Source organism: Mus caroli, chromosome 18, assembly GCF_900094665.2.
Source record: "Mus caroli chromosome 18, CAROLI_EIJ_v1.1, whole genome shotgun sequence".
Lineage (NCBI taxonomy): Eukaryota > Metazoa > Chordata > Mammalia > Rodentia > Muridae > Mus > Mus caroli.
Window position 1 is genome coordinate 32,569,785 of NC_034587.1, and position 27,793 is coordinate 32,597,577.

Sequence of the window (27,793 nt, forward strand, 5' to 3'; positions counted from 1 at the left end):
AGGGAACTCCTAGAAGTGAAAAATATAGTCATCTAAAACTAAAAACTTCATGTATGTGATAAACACATTAAACACACTTAAGAAAAAGCCCTGTTAAGTGAATGGAATTATGCAGGAAGACAGAGAGAAAGACACTTAAGAAGAGACCCTCTTGTGTTCTCTAAGTGTAATGAGTGGGTTTTCAGCTACTGTGTGAGATGCGTCGCCTCAAATTTTGTCATGATGTCAGCACATTATCCATCTGACATGGGAAAAAGAGAAAAAAAAGAACACTTGAGAGATGTTAGAAACAGATGGCCTAATATCATCTGCAAATAGAGAATATGGGGGAGAGCCAATGAACCACATAGTACTGGTAATAAACCAGAAAATTTCCATAGCTGAAGTCTGTAGTTTAAAATAGCACACCGAGAGCCAAAGAGGACAAATTAAAACAAATCATACTTGGACATATAATGATGAAATTTGCTGATAATTAGATATGAATAAAAACATTCTTAAAAAAATTGTAAAACTAACTGCCCCTAGAAGGCAAAACTACCAAACTGGCAATATGCTCCTTACGGTCTGTGTCTGTAAGCCAGCACTCGGAGGCCGTCCTCACCTGCAGAGGGAGTTTAAGCTAGCCTGGCCTATATGAGACACTGCCTCAATAAGATGGAGGGCTGGAAGATGGCTCAGCAGTGAAGAGCACTTGTCAGGATCAGTTCCCAGCATCACAACTGTGTCATTTCAGTTCTAGGGGATCCAAAGTCCTCTCCTGATGGCCACGAGCACCAGGCATGCATGAGACACACATATATGTGCAGGCAAAACATGTATGCAGACAAAATAAACTGATTTTATAATAAAAATAAGTTAGAGACCCCCTGAGGAAGAGACAATGATCAAACTCCAGTCTCCACAGGCATGAGAATGAGCACTCACTTGTACACCAGCACATATACGCCATGTGGTCGCTGGAATGAGAATGGCCCTTAGGTCTATATATCGGAATCCTTGCTCCTCACACCTGTTCTGTTTTCAGAAGATTATGAGGTGTGGCCTTCTTGGAGGAGGCGCGTCACTAGAATGAACTTGAAGGTTTCAAAAGCCCAAGACAGGCCCAATCACTCTGTTTCTTCACTCCGCCCACCCGCCCGCCCGTCTGCCTGCCTGCCTGCTGTGATGGTCATGGACCATCTAAAACTGTAAGCAAGTCCCCAGTTGAATGCCTTCTTTTATAAGTTGACTTGGTTACGGTGTCTCTTCACAGCAATAGAAAAGTAACTAAGACACGCCACATACACAGATCTACACATACAAAGTATAACTATATGCCGCATAATAAAAGATATAAAGAAAATGTATGCTAACAAAGATTGAAAGAAAAGAGAGAGAAAAGATATACCCAAGAAAATACAAGGTTAGTAGATGTATTAATATCGAACAAACTTTAAGACAAAAGTAACTTCCATAGGAGCAAAGATGCTTCTAAGGACACAAGGCACAGAACTTCAGGTTCTGTACCAAATGAGTATTTAACAATCATAGCTCAAAATACAGCCAAAAGATGTGTAATTACAGCAAGAAATAGAAATAACCATAGTGTAGTGGTTTGGGTTTTTCAGAATATAAAAAAAAGGCATGTGGTTTTCAACACAATTGAACAACTCCTTTTGACTAGAAGACTTCGTTTTTCTATTCTCTCATTCAGAAGTCTTAAGTTTTCCTTCTGTAACTTCTGGCTGAGCTGGAAGCTCACAGCCACTCAGGGATGGCAGTGCCCCTCAGGCAGCTGTCTGCTCCAGTTCTGTGCCTATTAGGATTTAGATTTTATTTGAATTTAGAATTTCTGTACTTTCTTTCAGAGCTATCACATAAAGGTTTGATGTTACTCGTTTCCCCTGAAGTTATGCAAAGATACTGTCCTACCATTTCCTGACTGCTGAATTGAGTGTGTACAGAAACGTTTAAGTATTTAATCTAGCATGTCCAGGTATTTTGGTTCTTGAAACATTTATTAGATATAGAAATCTCCCAGTTCACTCTGCTTTGTTTTGTTACTGTTTTAAATTTTAATTACAAAAATAATACATACTCAGTAGAAGAAAAATAAAGTGGAAGGAAATATAGAAAGTGGCAAGTTCCTGCTCTTGGTGACCCCATTCTCCTCTGATTTTTAGTAGTTTTAGTTTTTATGTTAGACCATTTATGCTTGAAGCAGTCATATAGACTCATGTTCTGTAAAGTGCTGTGGACTTGGGTAGCCATTCTCACTCCCAAAACATTCAAGTTTGTTGGGGAAGAAATTAAGGAATCGGTGAGTTACAAAGATGTCAATGTATTAAAGAGTCAGTTTAGGTGTCCAGGCAATAAATGCTAATAAAACTGAAGAAAAAGAAAAGAATGTTGAGGGCTGGGGCTAAGCAAGGAAAAAAAATAAAAGGAACATTCGGTAGTGAAAAGTCTGGGGAGGCAGGGGCACATCACAGAGGACAAGTCCATTAGCAAATAGTGCCTCCCTCCCCAGGACTCAAGCAGCGGGTGAGGCTTGCAGCTCATTTTCCATTTGTCATTAACTGTCATCTGAAAACACTAATCAGCTTTTGAATGCAGCTGAAGAGCTATGGCTATCCAATTGCCTGGGCCAGTTTGGTTATTACACTAATCAATTTATTAGAAACATGATTTGAGCAACTCCCTTGTCACTGGAGGAGTATAGAGAGTTAAGAACTTGAGGCGAGATGTCACATTGGTCCTATGGGTCACATTTAAACTTTTATTTAAATGTTGGCAACTCCCATGTCTGACCTCATCCCAATCTCTAGCCTTCTATTTTCTGGGCTTTCAGCCAGTGGGGTAACATACTCCTTTCCACAGCTTTATGTTTTAAAGGGTCAAGGTGTGGTGTCTGAATCATCCACTATTACATCATTAATACTAAAACCAGCACTCTCCACTCAGCCCCAGTGGTCATCTTCTGAGAGGAGTGAATGGCTCACTTCCTAGGAGCCACTGCCATTCACTTGTTTCTTCATTTACTCTTCCTGACCATAATTACTTCCAGGTCATTCATTTAATTCTGGGCCCTGTATATATAATGAATAGCAAAGTTAAAATGTAAGGAATCCTAGCCTCTCAAGTACTGTCCAGTAGGGATATAAATAAGTAATCAAATAACTACATAATTGCAAACTGAGACAAGTACTCTGAAGAAGCAAGAGGAATATAACACACTTTAAAAGATCTGAGAGGCCTGGGTGGTGGTGGCACATGCCTTTAATCCCAGGAGCCAGAGGCAAGCAGAAGCAAGTGGATCTCTGTGAGTCTGAGGCCGGCCTATTCTACAAAGAGTTCCAGGACAGCCAGTGCTACAGAGAAACTGTGTCTTGGAAAAACAAATAAACACACATCACCAACAGAACCAACCAACCAAAAAAAGATCTGAGAGAGATTTTGAAAATTTCTCAATATGAATGTAAGTTCAGTTACAAGGATCAGTATGATAATTAACTGTGATTTTAAAACACCATTTAATTACTTTCTGTAAGAAAGGCTGAAAATGAATGTCTCCAAACAGCACTACAGTGTCTTTATTACATCAGAAAGGACACAGGCTCTGTCAGTTCATTGACTCCTCATCCTTTCCCTTCTAGCCTCACTGGTACAAGGCAGCTGCTGTGGTTCTAAAACAGAGGCACCCAGGGCAATAAGCAGAAGGGGAGAGCTCCTGAGCTCTCTACTCGCAAGACCCCTACAGAATGCTTTCTACCAATACCTCTCCACGTTGCATTAGTCAGAACTGGATCACATGCCCATCTCTAAATCAATCCATATCCATAGAGAATGAGATTACCATGCTTGGTTTAGATTATTCATGTCTCATTTCCCAGCACAGGGGAGGGGAGCTCTCACTCTGGACAAGATAGTGAACTTAAAATGTCAAGGTTCTTTAAAGTCAATGAAAAAGGAGGACTAGGGCACAAGTTCCTTCCCGTTTGTCTGGGCCAGTGCTCTGAGCAGACCTTGGGCACAAACTCCGAAGCCAGTCCCACAACACCCAGAGGAAGCTCCACTCTCAGGCACTTTAACACTCCCAGGATCCCAGGAGCTTGGTCACACCAGGATCTCAGGGTCCTAGAGACAGCTTGACTCCAAGGAGCTCTAATACAACCAGGATCTCAGGATCCTGGAATCACAGGATCACAGAGACAGTTTGACTCTTAGGAGTTCTAACACAACCAGGATTACAGGAAGGACAGGCTCCAGTCAGACATAGCCAGGGCAGGTAGCACTAGAGATAACCAGATGGCAGGAGGCAAGCGTAAGAACATAAACAACAGAAACCAGGGTTACTTGGCATCATCAGAACCCAATTCCTGGATACACCATCACACCAGAAAAGCAAGATTCAGATCTAAAATCACCTCTCATGATGATGATAGATGACTTTAAGAAGTACATAAATATCTCTCTTAAAAAATAAGGAGAACACAGATAAACAGAAGCCCTTAAAGTGGAAACAGAAAAATCCCTTAAAGAATTACAGGAAAACACAATCAAACAGGCGAAGGAACTGAACAAAAAAAAAACCATCCAGAATCAAAAAAAAAAAAAAAAAAGGAGAACTAGAAACAATAAAGAAATCACAAAGGGAGACAACCCTGGAGTTAGAAAACCTAGGAAAGAGATCAGGAGTCATAGATCCAAGCATCACTAACAGAACACAAGAGATAGAAGAGAGAATCTCAGGTGCAGAAGATTCCATAGAAAACATTGACACAACAATCAAGGAAAACACAAAAAGCAAAAACCTCCTAATGCAAAACACCCAGGAAATCCAGGCCACAATGAGAAGACCAAACCTAAGGATAATAGGTATAGAAGAGATCGAAGATTCCCAACTTAAAGGGCCAGTAAATATCTTCAACAAAATTATAGAAGAAAACTTCCCTAACCTAAAGAAAGAGATGCCTATAAACATACAAGAAGCCTACAGAACTCCAAATAGTCTGGACCAGAAAAGAAATTTCCCCTGTCACATAATAGTCAAAGCACCAAATGTACTAAACAAAGAAAGAATTTTAAAAGCAGTAAGAGAAAAAGGTCAAGTAACATATAAGGGCAGGCCTATCAGAATTATACCAGACTTCTCACCAGAGACTATGAAAGCTAAAAGATCCTAGGCAGATGTCATACAGACCTAACAGAACACAAATGCTAGCCCAGGCTACTATACCCAGCAAAACTCTAAATTACCATAGACAGAGAGAAAAAGATATTCCATGACAAAACCAAATTTACACAATATCTTTCCACAAATCCAGCCCTACAAAGGATAATAGATGGAAAACACCAACACAAGGAAGGAAACTACACCCTAGAAAAAGCAAGAAAGTAATCTTTCAACAAACCCACACAAACATAATTCCACCTCTAACAACAAAAATAACAGGAAGTAACAATCACTGGCCAAATAGTTAAAAATTAATTGTAAGGCCGGGTGGTGGTGGCGCACGCCTTTAATCCCAGCACTCGGGAGGCAGAGGCAGGCAGATTTCTGAGTTCGAGGCCAGCCTGGTCTACAGAGTGAGTTCCAGGACAGCCAGGGCTACACAGAGAAACCCTGTCTCAAAAAATCAAAAAAAAAAAAATAGTTGTACGTAGAGCTAGAGTGCTGGATCAATGGTTAAGAGTACTTGTTGCTCTTCCAGAGAACCCATGTTTAGTTCGCAGCACTCATATGACACTCACAACCATTCATTACTCCAGTTCTGGGGGATCTGATGCCCTCTTCTGATCTCCTTGGGCCCCAGGCATATATGTGGCACACACACATGCATGCAGGAAAAATATTCATATACATAAAATAATAAAGTTTTTAAAAACTGATTGGTAAAACCTTGGGGAGAGAACAGGGCAGACATGTGCAGTGCTATGGGCACACATTCATTCTCTCAAGTAGTGTATACAACTCCAAATCTTCTGAGGAGCTTGGGAGGTAGATGCCAAGGACCCTCTCTGTGGCTGAGGACACATGTATATCCCTTTATGTACTCGGTTAAGTTCTATCACATCATACATGCTGTGAACAGCTCAAATAAAGGCATTACAGTTACATGTATAAATGTATAAAATTCACACACATGTAAATATAAATACAGGTCATTAAAGACAGATACAAAACAGCAAAGGTACATGAGAGGGGAATGCAAGAACAGCAAAACCAATGCTCACTGGAGCAAACATACCAGGTTCTTGACAGTTTAACTCCTGTTAGTTCAATGTAAAGGCTTTATACAAGGAAGAAGAAGGAAAGAAAAACAGCTGGCTAGTTTGCAGAGAAGCAGCAAAGCCAGATTACAGAAAGCTGTTATGGCTTCTGAAATTCACAATGCTTTTCTAAAACTTCTTTCTACAAAAGCAAAATCAACTTGTCTAAGACTACTGGTAGTTCTGACTGCAGACAGACCCTCATATGTGCCATCATGGGGTGAAATCAGGTCACAAAGAGGCCAATGAAAATAACCTGAAGAAGAAAGGGACTTTTAAAAGAAAGTAGCAATAAAACTACAAATCTGCTAATTATCCGCATACCACCTTCTGCATATGTTACAGAACTTCACCTATCTGTTATACTCGGGCAATAAACAGCAGGAAATGAGTATGTGTGACCCTCAACTGGGTGTTAATCATGTTTAAGTAAAGGAACAAATTTTATTTCAGTAGCTATGTCAATTATATTTCTGTCAGTCTTTTCCTTATCTTGGAATAATTGGTGTTTAACACTGGGGAAGAGATCCCTTCATCCACAGAAATGTGCGTGGAAGGACTTATTAAGCAATTAACCCAGGTAGGCAAATAAACACTCTCATGAAGCAGCAACATTAGCAGCAAGAGACATGGTAGAGCATAAACAGGACGACAGAGTTTGTACTCTAGAAAGAAATGATGCAAGAACTTCCGTCTAGGGAAAACTGATAGTAACAAAGGAGCCATTGAGATAAAGTAACGATGATGTTGATGCCACATTATTACGGGCAAGTGCTTATTATATGTTTTTATTTGCCATTCACCTTTATGAAATGCACAGGACACCTATTAGTGTTCCCAGTTCAAAAGATTGCCCACAAGCCCACGATTCCAGGATGCTGTTTCTTGAATGCCCTTTGGCAAAGAGCTAGCTTATCTAATCACTGTGACTACACATCTGATGCTGGAAGCAGTTAGGGAGGTGCAGAGCCAATACTTAGGACATCAAAAGTAAGTAATGCATATCAGACAACAGCACTGAAGCCAGCCTCTGCACAGAAATAGTCTTACTTGTGTCAAGCTTCTCTTTGAATAAAACACTGACATTTTCCTGGTGTTGGGAAGCCTGCTGCTGGCTTCCAAACACTCTGGCGCCATACCATGCTGTCGCTGTAACAGCCCTTCAGGGAGCTATCAAAAACCCAGCTAGAACATTTGACTACAGTAGTGTGCTTGCCATCAAAACACTAAATTGCAATATTTTATATTTATCTCTATTAAATTTAGTGATGCCATATGAATGCTAACAGGGTCTTACACTAACATAGTCCAGTCATGGAGAGGTCATCATGATACCACATATTGATGCAGCATCTGGGCTTTGGTTTGCTAAGAATGTCTAAATACATGTTTCTCAAATCAGAATCCCTTTTAACAAGGAAGTGCTATGAGGATGCCACTGTTTCTCCAAAATCTATTTCCAGAAGCAATGGCAAGAGATATGCAGGATATCACATTCATACTGGAAGTAGTTTGGAATAAGACAAAGATTTCTAAATGAATGGGTGAAGGGGTTAGAGATTGAGTTCATTCCCTTCTGGTTTGAGAAGCAACGGTGAAACTGAGTAAGTTCTCAAGTCTCTACAACCTTATGAGGGGAGATCCTGGACTGAAGCCATAGCTGTGTCCAGCGGCTGCACAGGAGGAACTGGGCTTTCTGACAAAGTCTGGCTTTGGAAAGTGAGGCCAAGGGGCATAGAGTTGCCCTGGAGGTCGGAGCCTGATCTATCTACAGAACTCCCACAGGACAATGAGTAAGGGCAGGCGATACGGGAACGGGGCTTGCTTGCAGCCTCTTCCTTGGGACAACTATCCTTCATTTCACTATTAAAAGAAAGGATCAGATTAAGGTTCTAATTAAATAAACATAAGAATGAGTAAACAAAGTCTTGTCAAACAAACTCTACAATGGCGTGTAGCCTTTCTCCAAGCTCAGCAACACTATTTATTTTTTTATTTTTTATTTTTAAAGATTTATTTATTTATTATATATAAGTACACTGTAGCTGTCTTCAGACACACCAGAAGAGGGAGTCAGATCTTGTTACGGATGGTTGTGAGCCACCATGTGGTTGCTGGGATTTGAACTCTGGACCTTCAGAAGAGCAGTCGGGTGCTCTTACCTGCTGAGCCATCTCACCAGCCCCTCAGCAACACTATTTAGATAAGGCAACACTAATCATCACAGCTCATGAAGCAAGAGTCAGAGGAACTGTTGCCAGTGTAGAATCACAGATGAGATAGATGGTCTATGAGCAGATAGTTTTAAATGCATAGAATGACAGTATAAAGATAGCCTGACCTTTTCAAATGAGTAAAATTACTTGATACCTACATATTTCTCCACATCCATTCTTTCAAGAAGCTGTCTACTGCTCATCTTGCCTGGTAAGTTTTCCAGTTTAAAACAGACTAACTGAAATGCTAAACACTCTATCCAGAGAATGCACCTCACTGCATGACTGATTCCAGAAACCAGGGGAAGCCACATCTCCCTCAGAAGGCCTTTCTTGGTCAGATTCATCACTTAGTCATTAGATGTGGCTTCACTGTCTAAAGGATCAACTCCTGTAGCTTATTCTCATTTCTCACTACTTACTACATGTGGCTGGTCCATTTATTCATTTTACTAAAATAGAAAATATGACCTAAGGGTCTGTTATCATATATATATATATATATATATATATATATATATATATATATATANANACACACACACACACACACACACACACACACATATATATGAATGAATAGAAATCACAGAACAGGAAAACAGGGCTGAAAACTTCTATATTGGCCAGGGACCAGAAGGGCAAGTATAACCTTTCCTTAAGCCAATTAAGGCAAAGGATTCTAGCTAATGGCAACCCATCCATGCTGCTCACCTGGAAAAGGCGGCCCCTAGCACAAAGGCAGCATACTCCTTCACCAGGGGTTCTGTGCTGTTGAGCCCATTAATCACCACTTGAAGGCCACCAAAGGACAGCAGGTCCTGTGCGTTATCCATCTGCAACAAAAGCATTGCTTAATACAGAACAGCCTGGGGGGTGGGGGAGCATTCGTCTGATAGCAGTTCTTTAACAACTAGCAAAAACAAATGTAAAAGATCGGTGAAGAACAGCAGTGGCTTTCTGAGTAACTAGAAAGGTGCATTAAAACTGCCTAAGTTTTAAAGAAATCTTACATTTGAGAATTTCTCATTCATGCAACACCATTTCTAAGCACCTGCGTGGGAATCCACGGAAACAGCACCTAGCTCTTGCTCATGCCAAACATGTCTCAGAAAATTCTAATGCTGCAATGAGTCACAAAGCTTACTCCAAACATGCAAGCTGTTAACACAAAGAATCTGGCATCATGGTACCACTAAACACTGCTACACGTCCTGTGGATGTCCAAACACAATGGAAGCAGTGGAGGAAAAAAACCCGACTTTTAATTAGAAACTAGGGACTATAAAAGGAGCCCTGCTGATGGGGCAGGTGTGGGGTGACGTGGCGTGGCATGGGGTGTGTGAAGAGGTGGGGGTGTTGGGGGTGGGGTGTGCTACAAGAGTACTAGGAGAGAAGTAACAATATTATCTTTCATGTGGTAAGGCTGACTGAATCTGAGGACATTTATTTTAAAAGTCTGTACAAAAGTCAGTTTCCCAAAGGCTTTGGCCTAGGTCTGTTTCACTAACCATGGCTACATGCCAATAGTGCTGAATATTTTTATCATCATATAACTGATAAGCTGAGTGACTTAAAACAATGAACTCAAGTGATTGTAAAAAGGTCTCATTACAATAAAATCAATACTAAATAATCACAGTGATGTCTTATCCTAGTTTGAGATGACTAGTTAAGTTACTAAACCCTGCATTTGCATATATACATGAAAAGTCAGAATCTTACTGTCACTGCCCCTCAAAGGTGACCTCTTGTCCTTCTGATGCACTGCACAGCTAATCAGGAAGTCTCCGAAGTGAGGGCCCAGCAGCAATGTAATCGGTGCCCACTTTTCTCCTAGAACTCCAAGCTGGTTCCTATCTGACTCTGTCCTTGCTTCTGCCTCCTGACTAGAAAGTAGGACTAAGAGAAAAAGCAAGTGTAAAGCATAGAATCTGACCTTTCCATGCTTTTGGGTGGGCCTGGACTATTTTTAGCACTTGGATGATCACTGTCATACATTTTGATAGGATGTCTACAAAAGCAGGTTTTGCCACCCACTGTTCCAGTGACTAGAAGAGTGAAGAGCATAGAGTTAGGTGTTCAATGATTAACCCTTGAACTGAGGAATAAAAATGTAAACTATTCCCAAAATAAAACCCCACTGTGAATTAAAAAACAAAACAAAACAATCTATAGTGTCAGTGCCAACCCCTGGGCCATGAGAAAGTACCATCCAGTATAAAGTCTGGCTGCCATGGATGATTTTCCTGTCCCAACCTGCCCCATGCAAGGATGGCAGAGCCAAAGCCCAGACAATGAGGGACTCTTAGAATGGGGCACTTTGTGGAAACAACTTTCTTCCTCATACATTTGGCTTTAAAAACTTATCAATTTGTATCTTCTTTGTTCCAGGTTTCCAAGATACAAACTCATTTCTCAAAATTCCATCAGTCCGCACCTGGGATGGCCATTTACCAAAACCGGGCAGAGCAGCTTGCCTTTCTGCTGACCCCAAAGCAACATCGGAGCCTGGGTCTGTTGTAGATGCTACATGTGCACATGACAACATGAGACAGGAATCGCTGGTGTCTCTGTAAACACTGTGAAGGTGCGCTGTCATTATTTGACTGGTAATGAGGAAGAAAAGCTCTGATCCACTCACACACCAAAGCTGGGCTCTCCCCAGAGCTACCCAGAGGATGACAGGCTTAGAGCCAGAACTTTTCTCAGGCTGCCCTCAGGATGGGACAGGAATATAGGAAGAGAAATCATCAGGAACGGAGGGAGGCAACGAGGCTAGCACTGGGAAAATTCAGAGCACTCCCAGATGGTGAGAGAATGGGAATCGGAGGAGGAGAGTTGGGGAAATAATGGAGGAGTCACCAGAGGGAGGCAGATTTCTCTACCCAGGGCAGACAGGCACACAGAGGCCTTCCTCATAAATAACTCACAAACTGTTTCCTACACACAAGGTTTTGCTTTTCACATATCCTGTTTTAATAATTAAAATATGGCTGCAAGGAATCCTTTGGCAGACCCAGTTCAGGATCTTGAAGCCCCTGGCTCTTTAGGCCCCTATTCAGTGAACTTAAGAGTAGGAATCAACTGAAAGTCCTATCTGGAAAAGTTCTATTTGTTTCAAAGTTAGCATTACATCACCCAATTCTCCATCACAACTGGAAAGCAGGATGAGCTATGTATTCTGGAATCTCCCTGAGAAATCACAACTTACCAGGGCACATTAGTACACTTGCCCAAGGCAGTGGCCCAGAACACTGAGGAGGGCACTTTTGCCAATGGAGGGTGTTTGTCCTTTACCAATGGAATGGGTCTATGATGATCTCTGGCTGAGTCTGGTGATGCCCAGGAACTGTACAAGTGGGATGGGATGCCACCCTGAGGATGCCGCTGTCAGATGGGACTGCAGGGGGACATTTTGCTGTTGCTGGGTTATTGGTTATTTTAGGCTTTGTGTAACTCATCCCCTCATAGGCATAAGCTAGTGATTTTAGCCTTTCATGTGAACTAAAGCAAGATGCTTCAGAAAGCTGAGAACTAAAGATCCACCCAAGTACATTAAAAACGAAAAGCATAATAAAAGCTGTCAACAGCAGAGCAAGCGTGAGCTGGCCAATAACCCCTAGAAGCCTTGACCCTTAATCATCTCTAATGGAAAAGCTAGGCAGTGCCTTTTCACCTCAGAAAGGACTAGGAAGGGGAAAGGAAACTCATGCTCATTTTTTTCACCTCGTAAAAGGGTCACAGTCTTGCTTTTTGGGGTCTGAACAGAGGAAGAGGATGAAGAGCCACCCTGTAACCCTGCAGACAGCACAGATGCACTCACCACAAAACCCCAAATGAACAATAATAGGCTTGTTTATGAAGAACAAGGACACTGTGATGGGGTCGGTGGGGTCACTGGGGTTCTAGTCTGCTGGGTAAATATCTCAGACACGGGCGTGGTTATGACTGTACAGCCCTTTGGGCCACCATTCCAACAGCTTCCTATCAGGGCTCTGTGCCCACCCAAGCTCCCCACAGTGCTCAGATTCTCGAAGCAACTGTTGGAGGGGCTGTTTTCACCTCACCTCTGCCACTGGACTCCAGTGCTACTCTTTCCATGGCCCATGAGCTTCCATGGTCTCTTCCTTTGCTCTCAGAGTCTAGGCTCGCTTCCACCTCCTGCCCACCACTTTCTATAATGCTCTCCTTTGTCCTTTTTTTTGTAATTTTATTACCTTTCAAACAAGTATTTGTTAAATCTGCCTCTCTGCTAGAAAATTAGGTCCAATTTTGTTCATAAATGCACGTCAAGCGCCAGCATAGTACCTGGGGCCCAGCGGACTCTCCATAGGGTCACTTGCTGGAAAACGTTGACTTTATAAGCACTGCCTTAGTTTCTCTTCACCTCTCTCTTTTACTCTTCTTGCAAAAGGCACCAGTGTTCTATGAGAAGTACACTGACCAAAAGTCTAAAAGCCTAGACTTTAGGATTAGACTGAACTTTTTACAAATCCTAGCTCTCATTTAGCAGCTGATTGGTCCCCAATAATCACGCCATTTCCTTGAACTCCTCTGTCCTTAATTAAAAAGTGGGAGCTTGCAATTCTCCCTTTGACCCACTGGAGCCCAGGAATGTGAGACCATCCTGGATAAAATAGTGAGACTCCAACTCAAAACAGAAAAACAAACAAACAAACAAACAAACAAAAATTAAGACTAATAATGGTACCTACTCAGGGCACCTATGGAATTGATATATACAAAGCACTGAAGCAGCAGATCGTCTGAAGTGCTCAGTATTAGTATTAGGTATTTGAATGGTTATTTTCTCATTTCAAAACTCAGGACTAAGGGGACAATCACAAAGGGCAAAAGGACATCCCCAGCTTTACCGCTCTGACTCCCCTGTCTGCTTGTCTGAGCTCCAGTCACTCCAATCTTGTCCAGGCCTTCAACCTTACCAACTCACCTCTACCCTAGAGTCTGCGTGCACATAACTTAGTCTGCATGGAAGATTCTAAAACAAGGACTGGTACATTTTTCTAAAGTTCCTAACAATAAGTAAACTTTCTCCAAGTTTCTTTTCTTTTTCCTTTGTTCTTTGTTCCTGAGACAGGGTCTCTCTGTGCATCCCTGGTTGTTCGGGAGTTCACTAGGTAGACCAGTCTGGCCTCAAATTTACAGAGCTCTCCCTGCCTTCCAAGTACGGGGATTAAAGGCATGTGCCACCATGTCCAGCCTCAAATTAAAGTAAGAAAATAAATAAATACAACAATTTTACTATTTTTAGAGATTTTTCACACATATATAACATACTCTGATCATACTAATCCTTTCTCCTTCCACTAATTATTCTGAAATTCACCACCAACCCCTTCTAATTCCATGTCCTTAAAAAAAAATGCCCTACTGAGTCTAATTTGTGCTGCCCATGTGTGCACGGATGTGGGGCCATCCACTGCAGCATGGTCAGCCCACCAGGACACACACCTATAAAGACAACTTCCTCTCCCTCCCTCAGCAGCCATGACTCTCAGTAGTTTCTCAGCTTGGGGTAGGGCTTGTGAGCTCCTCTCCCTCCACACCTGTCTTGTCACCACAGCCCCTGTGGGCTCATGAGTGAGAACAGAATCATGTTATGTTCAGAGGACCCTGTCGCTCCTGCGCTCTCTGTCTTTTGGCTCTCATAGTATTTTTGTCCTCTTTTCCACACTGTTCCCTGGCCGCTGTGGGGAAGGTGAATGGAACTCAGGTGATACGAAGGGGAAATGGGAGGAAAGCTTAAGCAGTAAATATTCTGACTTTGTAACCATGCTCTGTTATAACTGTTTAACTGTACCACTATAGCATGAAAATAACCATAAATACATCAAAAATGAGGGTGACTATCACCATACAACCTTATGTACTAACATAGACATTACACCAGATATTGCCCATGGGCAATGCTGCCATCATCTCCTTAAGAGTTTCTCTTCTTCGTCTAACCAACTCCTGCTCCTTCCTGAGCACTCAGCCTAAGAGTGCAACCCAGGAGAAGCATCCTTATTGATCCTAACTAGTCAGCTTGTTCTACGCTGCCCCGTGATACATCCCCTATTACATGCCCCCATTATGGTTCTAAATTAGCTCACTGTTTGTTAATTTGCTCAGTTGTTCATATTTGCTTCCCCTTCCAGACAGTAAGTAACACAAGATTATGGTAACTTTGTCTTAGTGTTAAAACAAAACAGATTCAAGCAAAAGGTGGGTGGTTGTGCTCTCTTAAGAACAGCTCTAACTGCCCTATGGCCTACATTAAATGTCTGTGCCATGGCAGAGGTAAAACCACTGACGTTGTTTTCTCAGGGTTTAGAGCAGGGGTTTTTGTTTGGGGCTGTTGATTAGAAGTCTGGATTTGCAGGCAAGGAAATACAATAAATACCTGATGGACATAGTACTCAAGATCAAAGAGCGCAGCAACCTTCTCTTCTAGGCTGGAGCTGGAGCTGTTGAACTTGTTTATCAGCCGAACCATAATCTGCATGTCAGTCTCAAGAACAACATTCAGCTCATCAAATTCCTTCTTCAGCTCCTCAATGGGGCGGAAGAGCTTCTTGACTGTGGCCTGTCTCGCCTAAAGAGAACAACAAAGACATGATCAATCCCAGGGGCTGGAGGCATTTCCCTAAGACCCATATAGTGTGCCGTGGATGCCCATCCTTACAAGACCGGGGATCGAATCTGCTGGGATAGAAATACCGACACTTTCCAAGAGACTCAGAGAAAAAGCCACCAGAGTTGGCCCACATAGGGCTCTGCTCTGAAAACACTCGTAAGCCTTTTCCAGGCACACTCATTCAAGTCTGAGAGAATTGAGTCTCTTTGGTGCAACCACTGAGCTCAGGGAAAGCAAGACAAGTTCACTTTCAACCTCTACCCTCACGGGACAGCTGGAGTAGAAGGTAAGAGGATCCACACCATGGCTCTCTGTCTTCCATAGTCAGAATACCCTGGCCTTGCACTACCTGATGGGAAACCCGGATGAAGGAAACTGGGAAAGAGCTGTCAGAACAAGAGCAACTAGGGATGAAGATTAAATCACTGTCATTACTGTCACTCCAACCACAGGTGTACAGTCTGTTCAACTGTTTGAAATGGCTAAATTACTGTATGTACTATACTCCAATCTCAAACAATTTTCTCTCAGTCCTCCCTACCCCACACACACGTATAAAAATCTTTAAAATGAAATTACGTTGGAGGTGAATAAAAGACTTTAATTGGGTATTTTATACATGTGGCACTCTACTTTCTTCCCAATTTTAGTGGATAGTGCTTATAAAGAGAGTCTGAAAGGTTGCAGTGGTTTATGTATCTATCTTACAAGAAAAATTAAAAGGCATGGGTATTTATAAAAAGCAGGATGATGAGCAGTTGTCAGCTCCAAATTACTCATCTATTACCTATGGTTTCTCTCTCTGGTATAAGGATTCTATAGAAACATCAACCAAAGGTATGAATCACCCTCTTTTTAAAAAGATGCTCCAGCAAAGCTATCACATCTAGGAGGTACCACTCTTCTGCTTGGACTAGAACCCCGAGAAATGCTCTTGCAAGTCTCAGGTAGAGCAGTCTGGATGGTAAACAAAGACAACAAAGAGGTCTGGAAAGGCTAAGTCATTTCTTAGAAACAACAAACACATGACCTCTCAGGAGGATCTCTGTGAGTTCAAGGCCAGCCTGGTCTACACAGTGAGTTCCAGGACAGCCAGGGCTACATAGTAAGACCTTGTATTAAAAAAGAACAAGTGACTTCTGCCTCACAGAGATGCAGATTCCTGGTTCTCAAGAAGGCCTGCTAAAGGAAAAGAAAACAACAACAACAACAGGAAGAAAATGTAGTCTGAAATAGCTCATGGGAATTTATAAAAATAGAGTAAAAATATCATATACTCTTTACCCAGCTTTCCCCAACAGTAACATCTTATATAATGATAATATGACATCAACTGCAAGAAAGGACACAGGGGCATGTGACCTTATACTACAATATAAAACTCACACTATACCACCTTTTACATGTACAGATTTGCATGTATACTGAGCGTGTATATGTATTGTTCTATACAGCTTTATCCAGGTTATAGATTTACGTGGCCACCAGTACAATCAAACCCCAGAGCTCTTCTGCTCCTTCTGAGGAAGCCCCTGTTCAAGCTCTTTACAGCTACATCTTGTGCGCCCACTGAGTCCCATCCTGAAGCCCTGATAACCACTGGGTTCTTTTTCCAGCTCTATAATTCTGACATTTGGGGAATGTTATATAAATGGAACCACACAGATTGGCTTTTTTAAGATTGGCATTTTCTTCACTAAGCACAATGCCCTTGAGAGCTAACCCAGTCACTGCAGACATCAAGTGTTCCTTCCTTCCGTCCTCTCTCTTTGCTGACGAGTACTTGATCACATCTGGACAGTAATCATTTACCTGCTTAAGAACAGCCAAGCTGTTTCTAGGTTTTGGCTGTTAGAATAACAATTGCTGACTTATAAGGTAAATATATGTTGTTTCATTAAATCTGTCAAACTGTTTCCCAGAGAGTATATACCGTTTTACATTCCTATAAACTATGTATAAAATATCCCAGTTTAAGTATATCTCCACCAGTATTTAGTGCTATCATCATTTTTTTATCTCCTAGCAAATATTTACTAATATCTCTTTATAGATTTAAGTTGCATTTCTTTTTTTGTTTTGTTTTGTTTTTTGTTTTTTGAGACAAGGTTTCTCTATATAGCCCTGGCTGTCCTGGAACTCACTCTGTAGACCAGGCTGGCCTCGAACTCAGAAATCTGCCTGCCTCTGCCTCCCAAGTGCTGGGATTAAAGGCGTGTGCCACCATGCCTGGCTTAAGTTGCATTTCTATAATGGCTAATGATGCTAAACAGGTTTTCATGGCATATCTGCCTTCCACATAGTCTCTTTGGCAAAATGTTTCCTTTCTCACTTTCTAAGTAGGTTAGTTTTAAACTCTTGGAACTTTGAAGGTTGTTTACCTATGTAGATAAAAGTCCTGTGTTTGGCTGAGTATGTAATTCAGTGGTAGGCTGGGAACTTGAGCAGACTTAGCACAGGCAAAGCTCTAGGGTCAACCCACAACCACACAGTCCTTCCGCTGCATGGGTTTCACATTTCAACTACCATAATAGATTAACTGCAACTATCCTAAGCATTAATTTTAGGACTGAGGATATAGTTTAGTTGGTAGGGTGCTTGCCCAGCATGCACGGGGCCCTGGGTTTGATTCCCAGCACCACATAAGCTAGATATGGTAGCATATACCTGCAGTCCTAGGATTCAGGAAGTACAGACAGGAGGATCAAAGGTCAGAGTCATCCCCAGCTACAGTTTCAGCTTGAGGCCAACTGAGATACATGAGACCCTGTCTCAAAAATAAAACTTAGGGTTAGAGAATGGCCCGGCTGTAAAGAGTGTACACTGGTAGGACATGGTAGAGCTTTTATGGCTCTGTTCAGAAGGCAGAGGCAGGGATCTCTGTGAATTCAAGCCAGCCCAGGCTACATAGTAAGACACTGTCTCAATAAGATTTCATACTGCACCCCATCAAGTGGCTCCCAAGTGCCCCACACCTCCACACAGACACAGACCCACAAGGACAGATCCCCATCACACACAGACACACAGACAGACCCCCACCACACAATGAAGTACTATATTCTCTGTTAGCTTTGGCAATAAGATCTAAAATGAACACAACACACACAAAGCCAAAGGAGATGCTGACAGTGCTCTCTCAGGAGGTGCAGTTTCCTCTGAACACAGATTAGTAAGGTAAGCCAGGCCTGCTGGCACAGCGCTGCAATCTCAGGGAGGCTAAGGAAGGTCCATCGTAAATTCAAGGGGAGCCTTGACTACGGAGTGAATTAAAAGATTAACCTGGGCAACTTCTTGAGAGACTTTTCAAAATTAGCAATGAAGCCAGAGTGGTAGCCCATTCCAGCTCTTGGGAAACTGAGGCCCAGAATAGGAGTTGATGGCTACCTGGGCTAAGTAGTGTGTTTCATACCGGCCTGAATGGAGTGAGGCTCTAGGTTGAGTAACACTAACAAAGCTTTAAGAGGGCTAGACTGAGACTAGCAAGATGGTTCAGTGGATAAAGGCCCTCGTCACCAAGTCCGATGACTCGAGTTCAGTCCTCAGAGCCCAAGGAACCTACAGGATAGAGAGAAAACCAACTTCCAGTCTAAGTCAGCTGTCTGCTGACTTGTGCACATATATACTCACTCTAAATCAGTGGTTCTCACCCTTCCTAATGCTGCAACCCTTTAATAAGAGCTCCTTATGTTGTGGTGACCTGACCCCCAACAATAAAATTATTTTGTTGCTACTTAACTGTAATTGTGCTGCTCTTATGAAACATAACATAAATCTCTGATATGCAGGATATCTGATATGCAACCCCTGTGAAAGGGTCATTAGACACTCCCAAAAGGATCATGACCCACAGGTAGAGAGCTGCTGCACTAAATAAACGTATCTTAAATTTTTAAGGAGGGTTGAAGACGTAGCTCAGTGGTACACATGAGGTGTTAGGTCTGATCTCTAGTACTAAAATCAAGTTAATAAGACAAATTCATAAAGTGATAGAAAGAATAAGTGATACTAGCAAAACCCTTCATGTCAGAGAAACGCAGGTGCCACAATACTGAACACTCGATAGGTAAAACCCTCGAATCTGATCCACACTTAGAAAGGGTGAGCCTCTGCCAAGGCGGAGAGAGGTGCTTGCTTTATGCTAGGCTCCACAATAAAGAGCCAAGCATGGTGGAGACTGCTCACTCTGTTCTTTGGTAAGGGTTTTTGTTTTGTTTTAAATCAAAAAATGAAAACTTTAATTTTCAATGTTTTGGGTTATTTTAAATTACAGTACTAAGTAAATACTGGTATTGCTACTTTTTCATTTCTGTATACATTTATAACACAGGAATTGCTAGCATGTGTGATGCCCTGTGTTCAATTCCCAGTACCATATAAATTGGTGATACTCGCCCACTACTTTAACTCCAGATCTCAGGAGGCACAGACAGGAGGATCAAGAATTCAGTTGGTGACAGAGTCTGAGGACAGACTGACCTTGTCTCAAAAAAAAAAAAAAAATCACTTGTAACATTTAAAAGAACTACAGGAAACTACTGGGATACTAATAGAAATTGCATATATATATCTTACTATGTTGAACCTTCCAATTCGTGTACATAGTATATCTACTTACTGAAGTTTTTGATTTACCTATATCATTGTTCATCAACTCTTAACTTTCAGTATAGATCCTATATTTGCCTTCTTGGCTTTATACCTAAATATTTCACTTTTGGGAGAATATAAATGAACTTTGTTTTATTTCAATTTCCATATATTCATAACTAATATAGAGAAACACAACTGAATTTGTGTTGGATTTTATATCCTGTGGCCTAGCTGAACTCACTAGTTCTAGAAGGGTATTCTGTTTATTAGGTGTTCTCCGAGATTTATACTTGGGTAATCTATGCCATCTGGAGAGAAGGACAGTTGGGGTTATTTTTGCTGGTTTGTGTTTGTTTTCCTTCTCTGGTTTAAATGCCCTTTTTCTCTCCTCTTTGTCTTACTGACTTGGCTTCAACTGCTTTGAGTGAGTGGTCTATTAGTCAGGGTTCTCTAGAGAAACGTAACTTATAGAATGAATCTATCTATGTATTTATATATACATGTTTTTTAAGTACATGTTATATATGAATATGCTTTAAATATATATATATATATATATATATATATATATATATATATATATTAAAGGGGGATTTATTAGAATAGCTTATAGGCTGTGGTCATAGGCAACAACAGTTGGCTATGAACAGAAAGTCCAAGAATCTAGTAGTTCAGTCGACGAGGCTGGATATCTCGGCTGCTCTTCCATATATACAGGAAGCTGGAAGAAGTGAGCTCTAATGCCAGAGAAGGAACGGACTTGCCGGCAAGGGTGAGAGCAAGCAGGCCAAGAGAGAGCCAGCTTCTTTCTCCCAGCAGAAGGTGTGGCCGAGATTGAAGGTGGATCTTCCCATCTCAAAGATCTAGATTACAAGTGGGTCTTCCCACTTCAAATAATTTAAGAAAAAAGTCTCTTACAGGTGTTCCTGGACATTGGGGTTTTAGGTAATTCCAGATGTAGTCAAGTTGACAACCAAGAGCAGCCATTCCTAGTGGTGAGTGAATATTCTTGCTGAGTTCACTGGCACAGTTAGCCTCTTGCTATAAAGTATATTCGATATAGTTTTTTTTTTCCCCATCAATCTCTTTATCAAGTCAAGGAAGGTTCTCGTCCTGGATTTTTTTGAGTTTCCATCATAAACTGGTATTGAATTTCTGTCACATTCTTAATATCTGAATTGATAGATGATGAGGTAATGTTTCTTCTTTAGCTGCGGACTGGTGGTTACACCTATTGGGATTTATGTTTTGTCTGCTTGTTTCTGATTTTGTGGGAATAGAGTCTTGTTGCATAGCTCAGCTGGCCTCAAGTTCACAGCCCTTTGTGCTGGGTACGGGTATGCACTATCATACCAGTCTGACCAGTTCTTGTTACATAGGAAAAAAAATATTTTTGAGGTAGAGTCTTTCTACACAGCCCTTTCTGGAACTCTACATAGATCAAGTTGGCCTTGAACTCAGAGCTCCCTGTGCTTCTGTGTCCTGAGTGCCGGGAATACTGCTGTGTGGCACCCAGCACTCCCAGTGAGAATCAGCTTTCCCTCTCTGTAATAACCCCATTCACTCGGAAAGCTTTATTCCTTTTCTGAGTCACTGAGCTTGACTTGTCACTATCGTATTGGAGATTCCTGCATCTACATTCATGAGGAATGTTATCCTCAAGTTGTGTTTTTGTTTTTTTTTTTAGATATTTATCTCGTTTAGGTAGAAGTATAATACCAGCCTCCTAAAATAGGCGAGGAAACATCACTTCTGCTTCTGTTTTCTACAAGAGGCTGTGTAGAGTTGATGGTAACTACTTTTCAATGTTTGGTAGGTAGTGCCAGGAAAACTATTTAAAACTCAGGAATTCTTTTTTAAAATCATTCTCATGGGCTGGCGAGATAGCTCAGCAGGTAAGAGCACTGACTGCTCCTCCCAAGGTCCTGAGTTCAAATCCCAGCAACCACATGGTGGCTCGTAATGAGATCTGACGCCCTCTTCTGGTGCGTCTGAAGACAGATATAGTGTACTTAAGTATAATAATAAATAAATCATTCTCACTACAAACCAAATGTCCTTGCTGGCTGCAAGGTTCTCCACAGTGTCTCTATGTAGGGAGCACACACTTGATCCCTTGCAGTGCTGGGGACTGGACTGGGAGCGGTGAGTGACTAATCCACTGTTCTACTGCCTAGCTCCATCTTCATATCTGACATATGGGTCTCTCTGTGGCTCAAGGCTGGTCCCACATGTGTGGTCTCCTACCTCTGCCTCTCAAATGCTGGGGGTTGCAGGGTTAGCAGCAACCTAACCACCTGCATTCCTACCTATGTTCAGGCCAATGTGCCTCTCTGCTTCACTGGAGACCTTCTCTGTAATGCAGATGTCTACAGGTATTCTATTCTGATTCCTTTATGAGCAGAGAAAATACTCCATAAATTCAATTGAGATGTGTTCTTAACTCTAGGTTGACAAGTGTTTCTGGTATTCAGCTTTCTCATTTCTTTTCTTTTCTTTTTTAAAGATTTTTTTAAAAAAAGATTTATTTATTTACTTTATGTGTATGAGTACACTGTCACTGTCTTCAGACACACCAGAAGAGGGCATCAGATCTTATTACAGATGGTTGTGAGCCACCATGTGGTTGCTGGGAATTGAACTCAGGACCTCTGGAAGAGCAGTCAGTGTTCTTAACCTCTGAGTCATCTCTCCAGCCCCTCTCACATTCTTTTTCATTTGCTTTTTTAGAAATTCTGAGAAAGGAATATCGAAGTCCCTAAATGTAACTGTAGATTTATTTGTTTCTTCCTTTTAATTCTGTCAGGTTTTGCCTCAAGTATTTGTTGTTGTTGTTGTTTTCGAGACAGGGTTTCTCTGTGTAGCCCTGGCTGTCCTGGAACTCACTCTTTAGACCAGACCGGCCTTGAACTCAGAAATCCTCCTGCCTCTGCCTCCCGGGTGCTAGGATTAAAGGCATGAGCCACAACTACCCCCATGCTACCTCAAGTATTTTGATACAAAAATGAAAAACATTAAGATTTCCATGTGTTTTGGTGACGTAACCTTTTACCATGATGGAATGCTCCTCTTTATCACTGGCCATTCATTGCCTTTTAAAAAGTAATGTTTGTGCAATATACATTCCACTCCTTCATTCGACCCACCTCCTCTATTATTATATTTGAGTGGGTTTCTTATAGCACCCATATATTTGGGTTGTTAAAATTCCATTAAAAAAAACATGCAAAACCAATCCATTTGGTATGTTTTAATTGGCAATATACTTTCCATCTTCTGCTTTCCACCCACCTCCTGTGTTATTATATTTGAGTGGATTGTTTTGTAGGATCCATATATTTGGGTTGTTAAACATCCATTTGGTAAACAAACAACAAAAAGCATAAGAAACACACAAAAATAATTGGTATAGACTACTCACATTGGACGTAATTACTGAAGCATTAGCGCTCAAGTCTGCCATTTCTATTCATTCTGCGGGTGGGTGCCTTTTGTTGCTGGTGGTTTGTTTGGGTTTTGGTATGCTGGGCTGGCAGCCTGTAGTCCAGGCTGGCTTCCTGTGTCTATCTTCCCTGGTCCCTGTCTTTGTTCTTTGATCTTTGCTTACTCTTTTGTCTTCCTATGGCAACATTTTAAAAATAGAAGACCATTGGTCTATCTACAGTGTTTTTGAGTGTATCTTTCTTTAGTTTCACTTTAATATTGATTTTCTAAGTACTACAATATGCCTAAGTAAGCTATGGGCATCCAGATCTTAAACTCTGAGTGAACTATAGAGACTTTGCCTCCAATTCTGTCACCTCCTTCCATAATTGTCTTAAGACATTCTCAATGGGCATCAGGAAATGGATGTCAATAAATTCTTGCTTTTAGAATAAAACATTTTAACGTTCAAAAAGAAGAATCATCTATTTTTCTTGTTTATATTCATTGTTCTTTCTCCCTTCCTGGTGTCCTAAGTTTCCTTCTGTGAATCCTGCCTCCCTGTAGAACAATTTCAGTGGTTCTTTCACTGGCAATAAATTCCTAATTTTCCTTTGTTTGAGAATATAGTGATTTCCCCTTCATTCCTGAAGGACAGAGTATGAGCTATAGAATTTCAAAGAATGGCCCTGTGTCTTTGCACCTGAGGAAAGCATCACACACTGGGCTCCAGCCCCTGTGGCTTTAGATGAAAAACCACCATTCCTCAATCACAGGTCCCTCCTGTGCTGTGTCTCTCCAGTTGTCTTGAGATTTTCTTTTTCTTTTTACTTTTCAGAAGTTTTACTGGGTTATACCGGGATCCCAGGTTCCTCAGTTGATCACAAGGAATCCATTTTATCACCACAGATTTGTGGTTTCATGTCTCCATCAAATATGGTAATTTCTTAGTCAGAATCTGTTCTCAATGTTTTCTTAGTTTTTCTCTCAGTCCCATATTCTTTCTCCTCTGTTCAGAATTCCAATGACATAACTGTGAGATCTTTTGTTGTTGTCCCTCAGGTACTGAACGCTCTCTTCATTTTTTCCTCAATCTATTTTAAATCTACTCAAACGTTATAATCTTATTATCTCTTTTTACTCACTGATTCTTTTCCCTGATACCTATAATCTGTTACTGATCTAATCCAGTGAATTTTAAAATTTTTATTTGTTGTATTTTTCAATTTTACTCAGCACTTCTTAGCTAACTTTCTATGGCTTTGGTTATTCATAGTAACTATGGCACAAACAAATTAAGTAGGAAATTCAATACAATTCCTTCCTTAAAAATATTAATATTTTAATTATATGTATTGTGGGGTGTATATATGCACACATTACACACACTCACACACACACACACCAACGCAGGTGCTCACAGACAGACAGCAGAGGCATCAGGTCCTCTGGAGCTAGAGTTACAGTGGCTGTGAGCTGCATAATATGGCTGCTGGGAACCAAACCTGGGTTCCTCTGCAAAAGCAGGCTTTCTTCTTATCCGCTTACCCTTCCTTCCAGTCCTTTCATCAAAACCAACCAACCAACCAACAAACAGAACCTCCTCAGGGTTTAATTTGCAGATTGTTTTGAGTGGCAAACTCTGATGCCATCTTGCTATTATTTGCCACAGACATCCATCAATACCCTTTGTCTAGTATACACATGCCACACATTCCATCTCCACACCAGGTAAGTTTTATTACAGTATACAGGAACTGTTCTGTTTTACCACAGTATTCTTTAATTTCTTACCTAATTTATGACAAACTTTTATTTTAGGAAAAAATATAGCATATACAGTTCAATATTACCCACAAAAAGTCTTAGAACATATCCCCTTGGTAATAGGTGAACTACTGTAATTCTATGAGGTTTGTGCGATGTATGAATGAAATTGGTCCCCATAGGCTCAAAGGAAGTGGCACTATTTGAAAGGACTAAGAGGCATGGCCTTGTTGGAGGAAGTGTGTCACTGGGGCTGGGCTTTGAGATCCAGAAGTCTAAGTCAGGCCCAGTGGCTCTCTTTCTCCTTCCTGCCATTTCAAGACCAGGATGAAGAACTCTCAGCTCCTTCAGCACCATGTCTGCCTGCACACTGCCATACTTCCCACTCTATGATGATCATGGACTGAACCTCTGAAACTGTAAGCCAGCCTCAATTAATTGTTTGCCTTTATAAGAGTTGTCTTGGTCATGGTGTCTCTTCACAGCAATAGAACATTGACTAAGACTCTTTGTGAGTGTGTGAGTGTGTGTGAGTGTGTGTGTGTGTGTGTGTGTGTGTGTGTGTGTGTGTAGGCTTATAGGCAATTCGGCTAGAATCCTCCCAGGAACCTAGACTAGATTATGTCACTACCACCAGATTCAGGTGGCCTGGCAGTATATAAGAGGACTGAGTACTGGCTATCCCACCCCACGCCCCTCTGTCCCCATGTGTTCCCAGAAACCTTTCTTTATGTCCTGTTTTATGCTCTTCTCTGCCCTTGCCCTCATGACTCTGCTCCTGTCTGTCTGCCTCTACCCCATCTCCAGGTCCTCACTCCCCTCCCTTCCCCCAAACAAACCTCTATTATATCAGGTCTGTCGCATGGCATGATTTCTCAGGGGGACACCTTGGCATGGCCCCGCCAGGAACCCCCAACCGCCACTGCATTAGATTTCATAACAGTGTGGGTGCTGGTCAAATTTTTCTGGACATAAGTGGTTATGTCCAGGACTTATATATAATTTTTAACATTTTTAGATTTATTTTGTCCAAACCAATGCCTGCTCTTCACCCTAGGCTGGGAGGGCAAAAAGCACTTGGCTGTTGTCACTGGATGCAGGACCTTGCGAATGCAAGAACAGCTCCCTCTAATGGCCTCTACTAACACCACCCTTGTAGGGCAACTGATATGCTCATTTTCAAAAATTAATAGTTCCTGCTGTTTGCTCGCTCACCCCACTGACCCTACCACAAAGGGCAGCTTCCTGCTACCACCAGGGACAGATTCCCTATGCAGCTCCACTGATACCTTCTTATCAGAGAGTAGTGAAAAGCCATCTGGGATGCCAGGAAGAGGTATACAAGCTCCCCATTGGGTTTCTGCCCACACCACCCCAGCACCACAGCCAGTCTCTATGCCCAGGAGGAGGTCCTGGCATATGCTCTCTGCTCATTGGCTCCATTCAGGTGGAGCAGAATCCTGACTCAGAACTGCCATTGTGATTAGGTGCAAGTTCACACTCCCCAATCAATTTCTGCTGACACTGGAACAGGAATCAGGATACAGGGCTGCTGCCACCACCAAGAGGGAGGTAGAATTCTAGACTCCCTTGCTCATCTTCTCCTGGATATGAGCATGCATTATGGGGTGGCAGTCAGGGTCCCATGGGCTGGCAGAAGTAGGACAGGTGCTGTCAAAAGCTTTATCTCTGTAGACTACTCCTCTAGCTAGAAAGAAAAAGCTTATTTGCGTGTTTTAGAATGTACTGCTTAAGCCAGGCTTGGCAGCACATGCCAGTATACAGCAGACTGAGGCAGGGGAGCCACATGGGTGAGTCCAGCCTGGGATACAATGCATTCCAGGTCACCCTAAGCCATGCACTGAGAGAGACCCTGCCGATATTTCAGCATGTGAGATTCTCCAGTGTCCGGAGTAGATTATGTAGGGCGAAGACCCAAGAAAGACACTGACATGTCATTCCTAAAGCCCCCAAATCCCTGTCCAATCTGCAACTGCTTCACCACCCTTTAGGAATCTCCATATTGCAGCTACAGTTATAGCTGGGTTTTAGTTATCTTTAGTGGGGACAATAGAAAACATGGCCTTGTCACAGAGTCAAAAGTTTAAAAGTCATGACAGTTTTAAGTCATAATTTTTTTGCATTTATTTACTTAGTGAGTGTATATATGTGTATGTGTACATTCATGTATGCCATAGTATATGTATGTGCACATGTGTACTGGCTGGTTTTGTGTGTCAACTTGACACAAGCTGGAGTTATCACAGAGAAAGGAGCCTCCCTTGAGGAAATGCCTCCATGAGATCCATCTGTAAGGCATTTTATCAATTAGTGATCGTGGGGAGGGCCCCTTGTGAGTTGTGCCATCCCTGGGCTGGTAGTCCTGAGTTTTATAAGAAAGCAAACTGAGCAACCCAGGGGAGGCAAGCCAGTAAGCAGCACCCCTCCATGGCCTCTGCATCAGCTCCTGCCTCCAGGTTCCTGCCCTTTGTGAGTTCCTGTCCTGATTTCCTTTGGTGATGAACAGCAATGTGGACATGTAAGCTGAATAAAGCCTTTCCTCCCCAGCTTGCTTCTTGGTCATGATGTATTGTGCAGGAATAGAAACCCTGACTAAGACAGCACGCATGTATGTAAATCAGAAGACAAACTTGCAGGACTGAACTCAGGTAACCAGGCTCAATGGCAAGCACCTTTCTACACTGAGGCTTTTGGCCAGTCCTGAGACAATGTTTTTTTTTTTTTTTTGAGAAGCAAGAAACTTTATCTAAATTAATTTAACTATCAGTTCAAGAGAATAGATACCCTTCCTCCAGCAAATTTCATGTCAAATCTGAGAAACACAGATATATGGTCACTATCTGACAGGATGTATTTTTGTGCTCAGAGCAAAAGG

At 41.8% G+C, this 27,793-nt stretch overlaps 1 protein-coding gene and 1 non-coding gene across 4 annotated transcripts in view; one reads left to right on the forward strand and one right to left on the reverse strand.

Moving 5' to 3' along the window:
* Sil1 (SIL1 nucleotide exchange factor) overlaps window positions 1-27,793 on the reverse strand; it is a 240,190-nt gene that overhangs the window by 42,628 nt on the left and 169,769 nt on the right. For all 3 annotated transcript variants that reach the window (XM_021150502.1, XM_021150503.2, XM_021150504.2), the window contains 2 exons: window positions 14,881-15,072; window positions 9,186-9,307 (listed from right to left, as the gene is read on the reverse strand). In XM_021150502.1, the coding sequence (XP_021006161.1) occupies window positions 9,186-9,307; window positions 14,881-15,072 (314 nt within the window). The remainder of the gene's footprint in view (window positions 1-9,185; window positions 9,308-14,880; window positions 15,073-27,793) is intronic.
* LOC115029929 lies at window positions 146-247 on the forward strand. The gene has a single exon (XR_003835494.1). It is a non-coding gene; the product is annotated as a small nucleolar RNA U13 (small nucleolar RNA).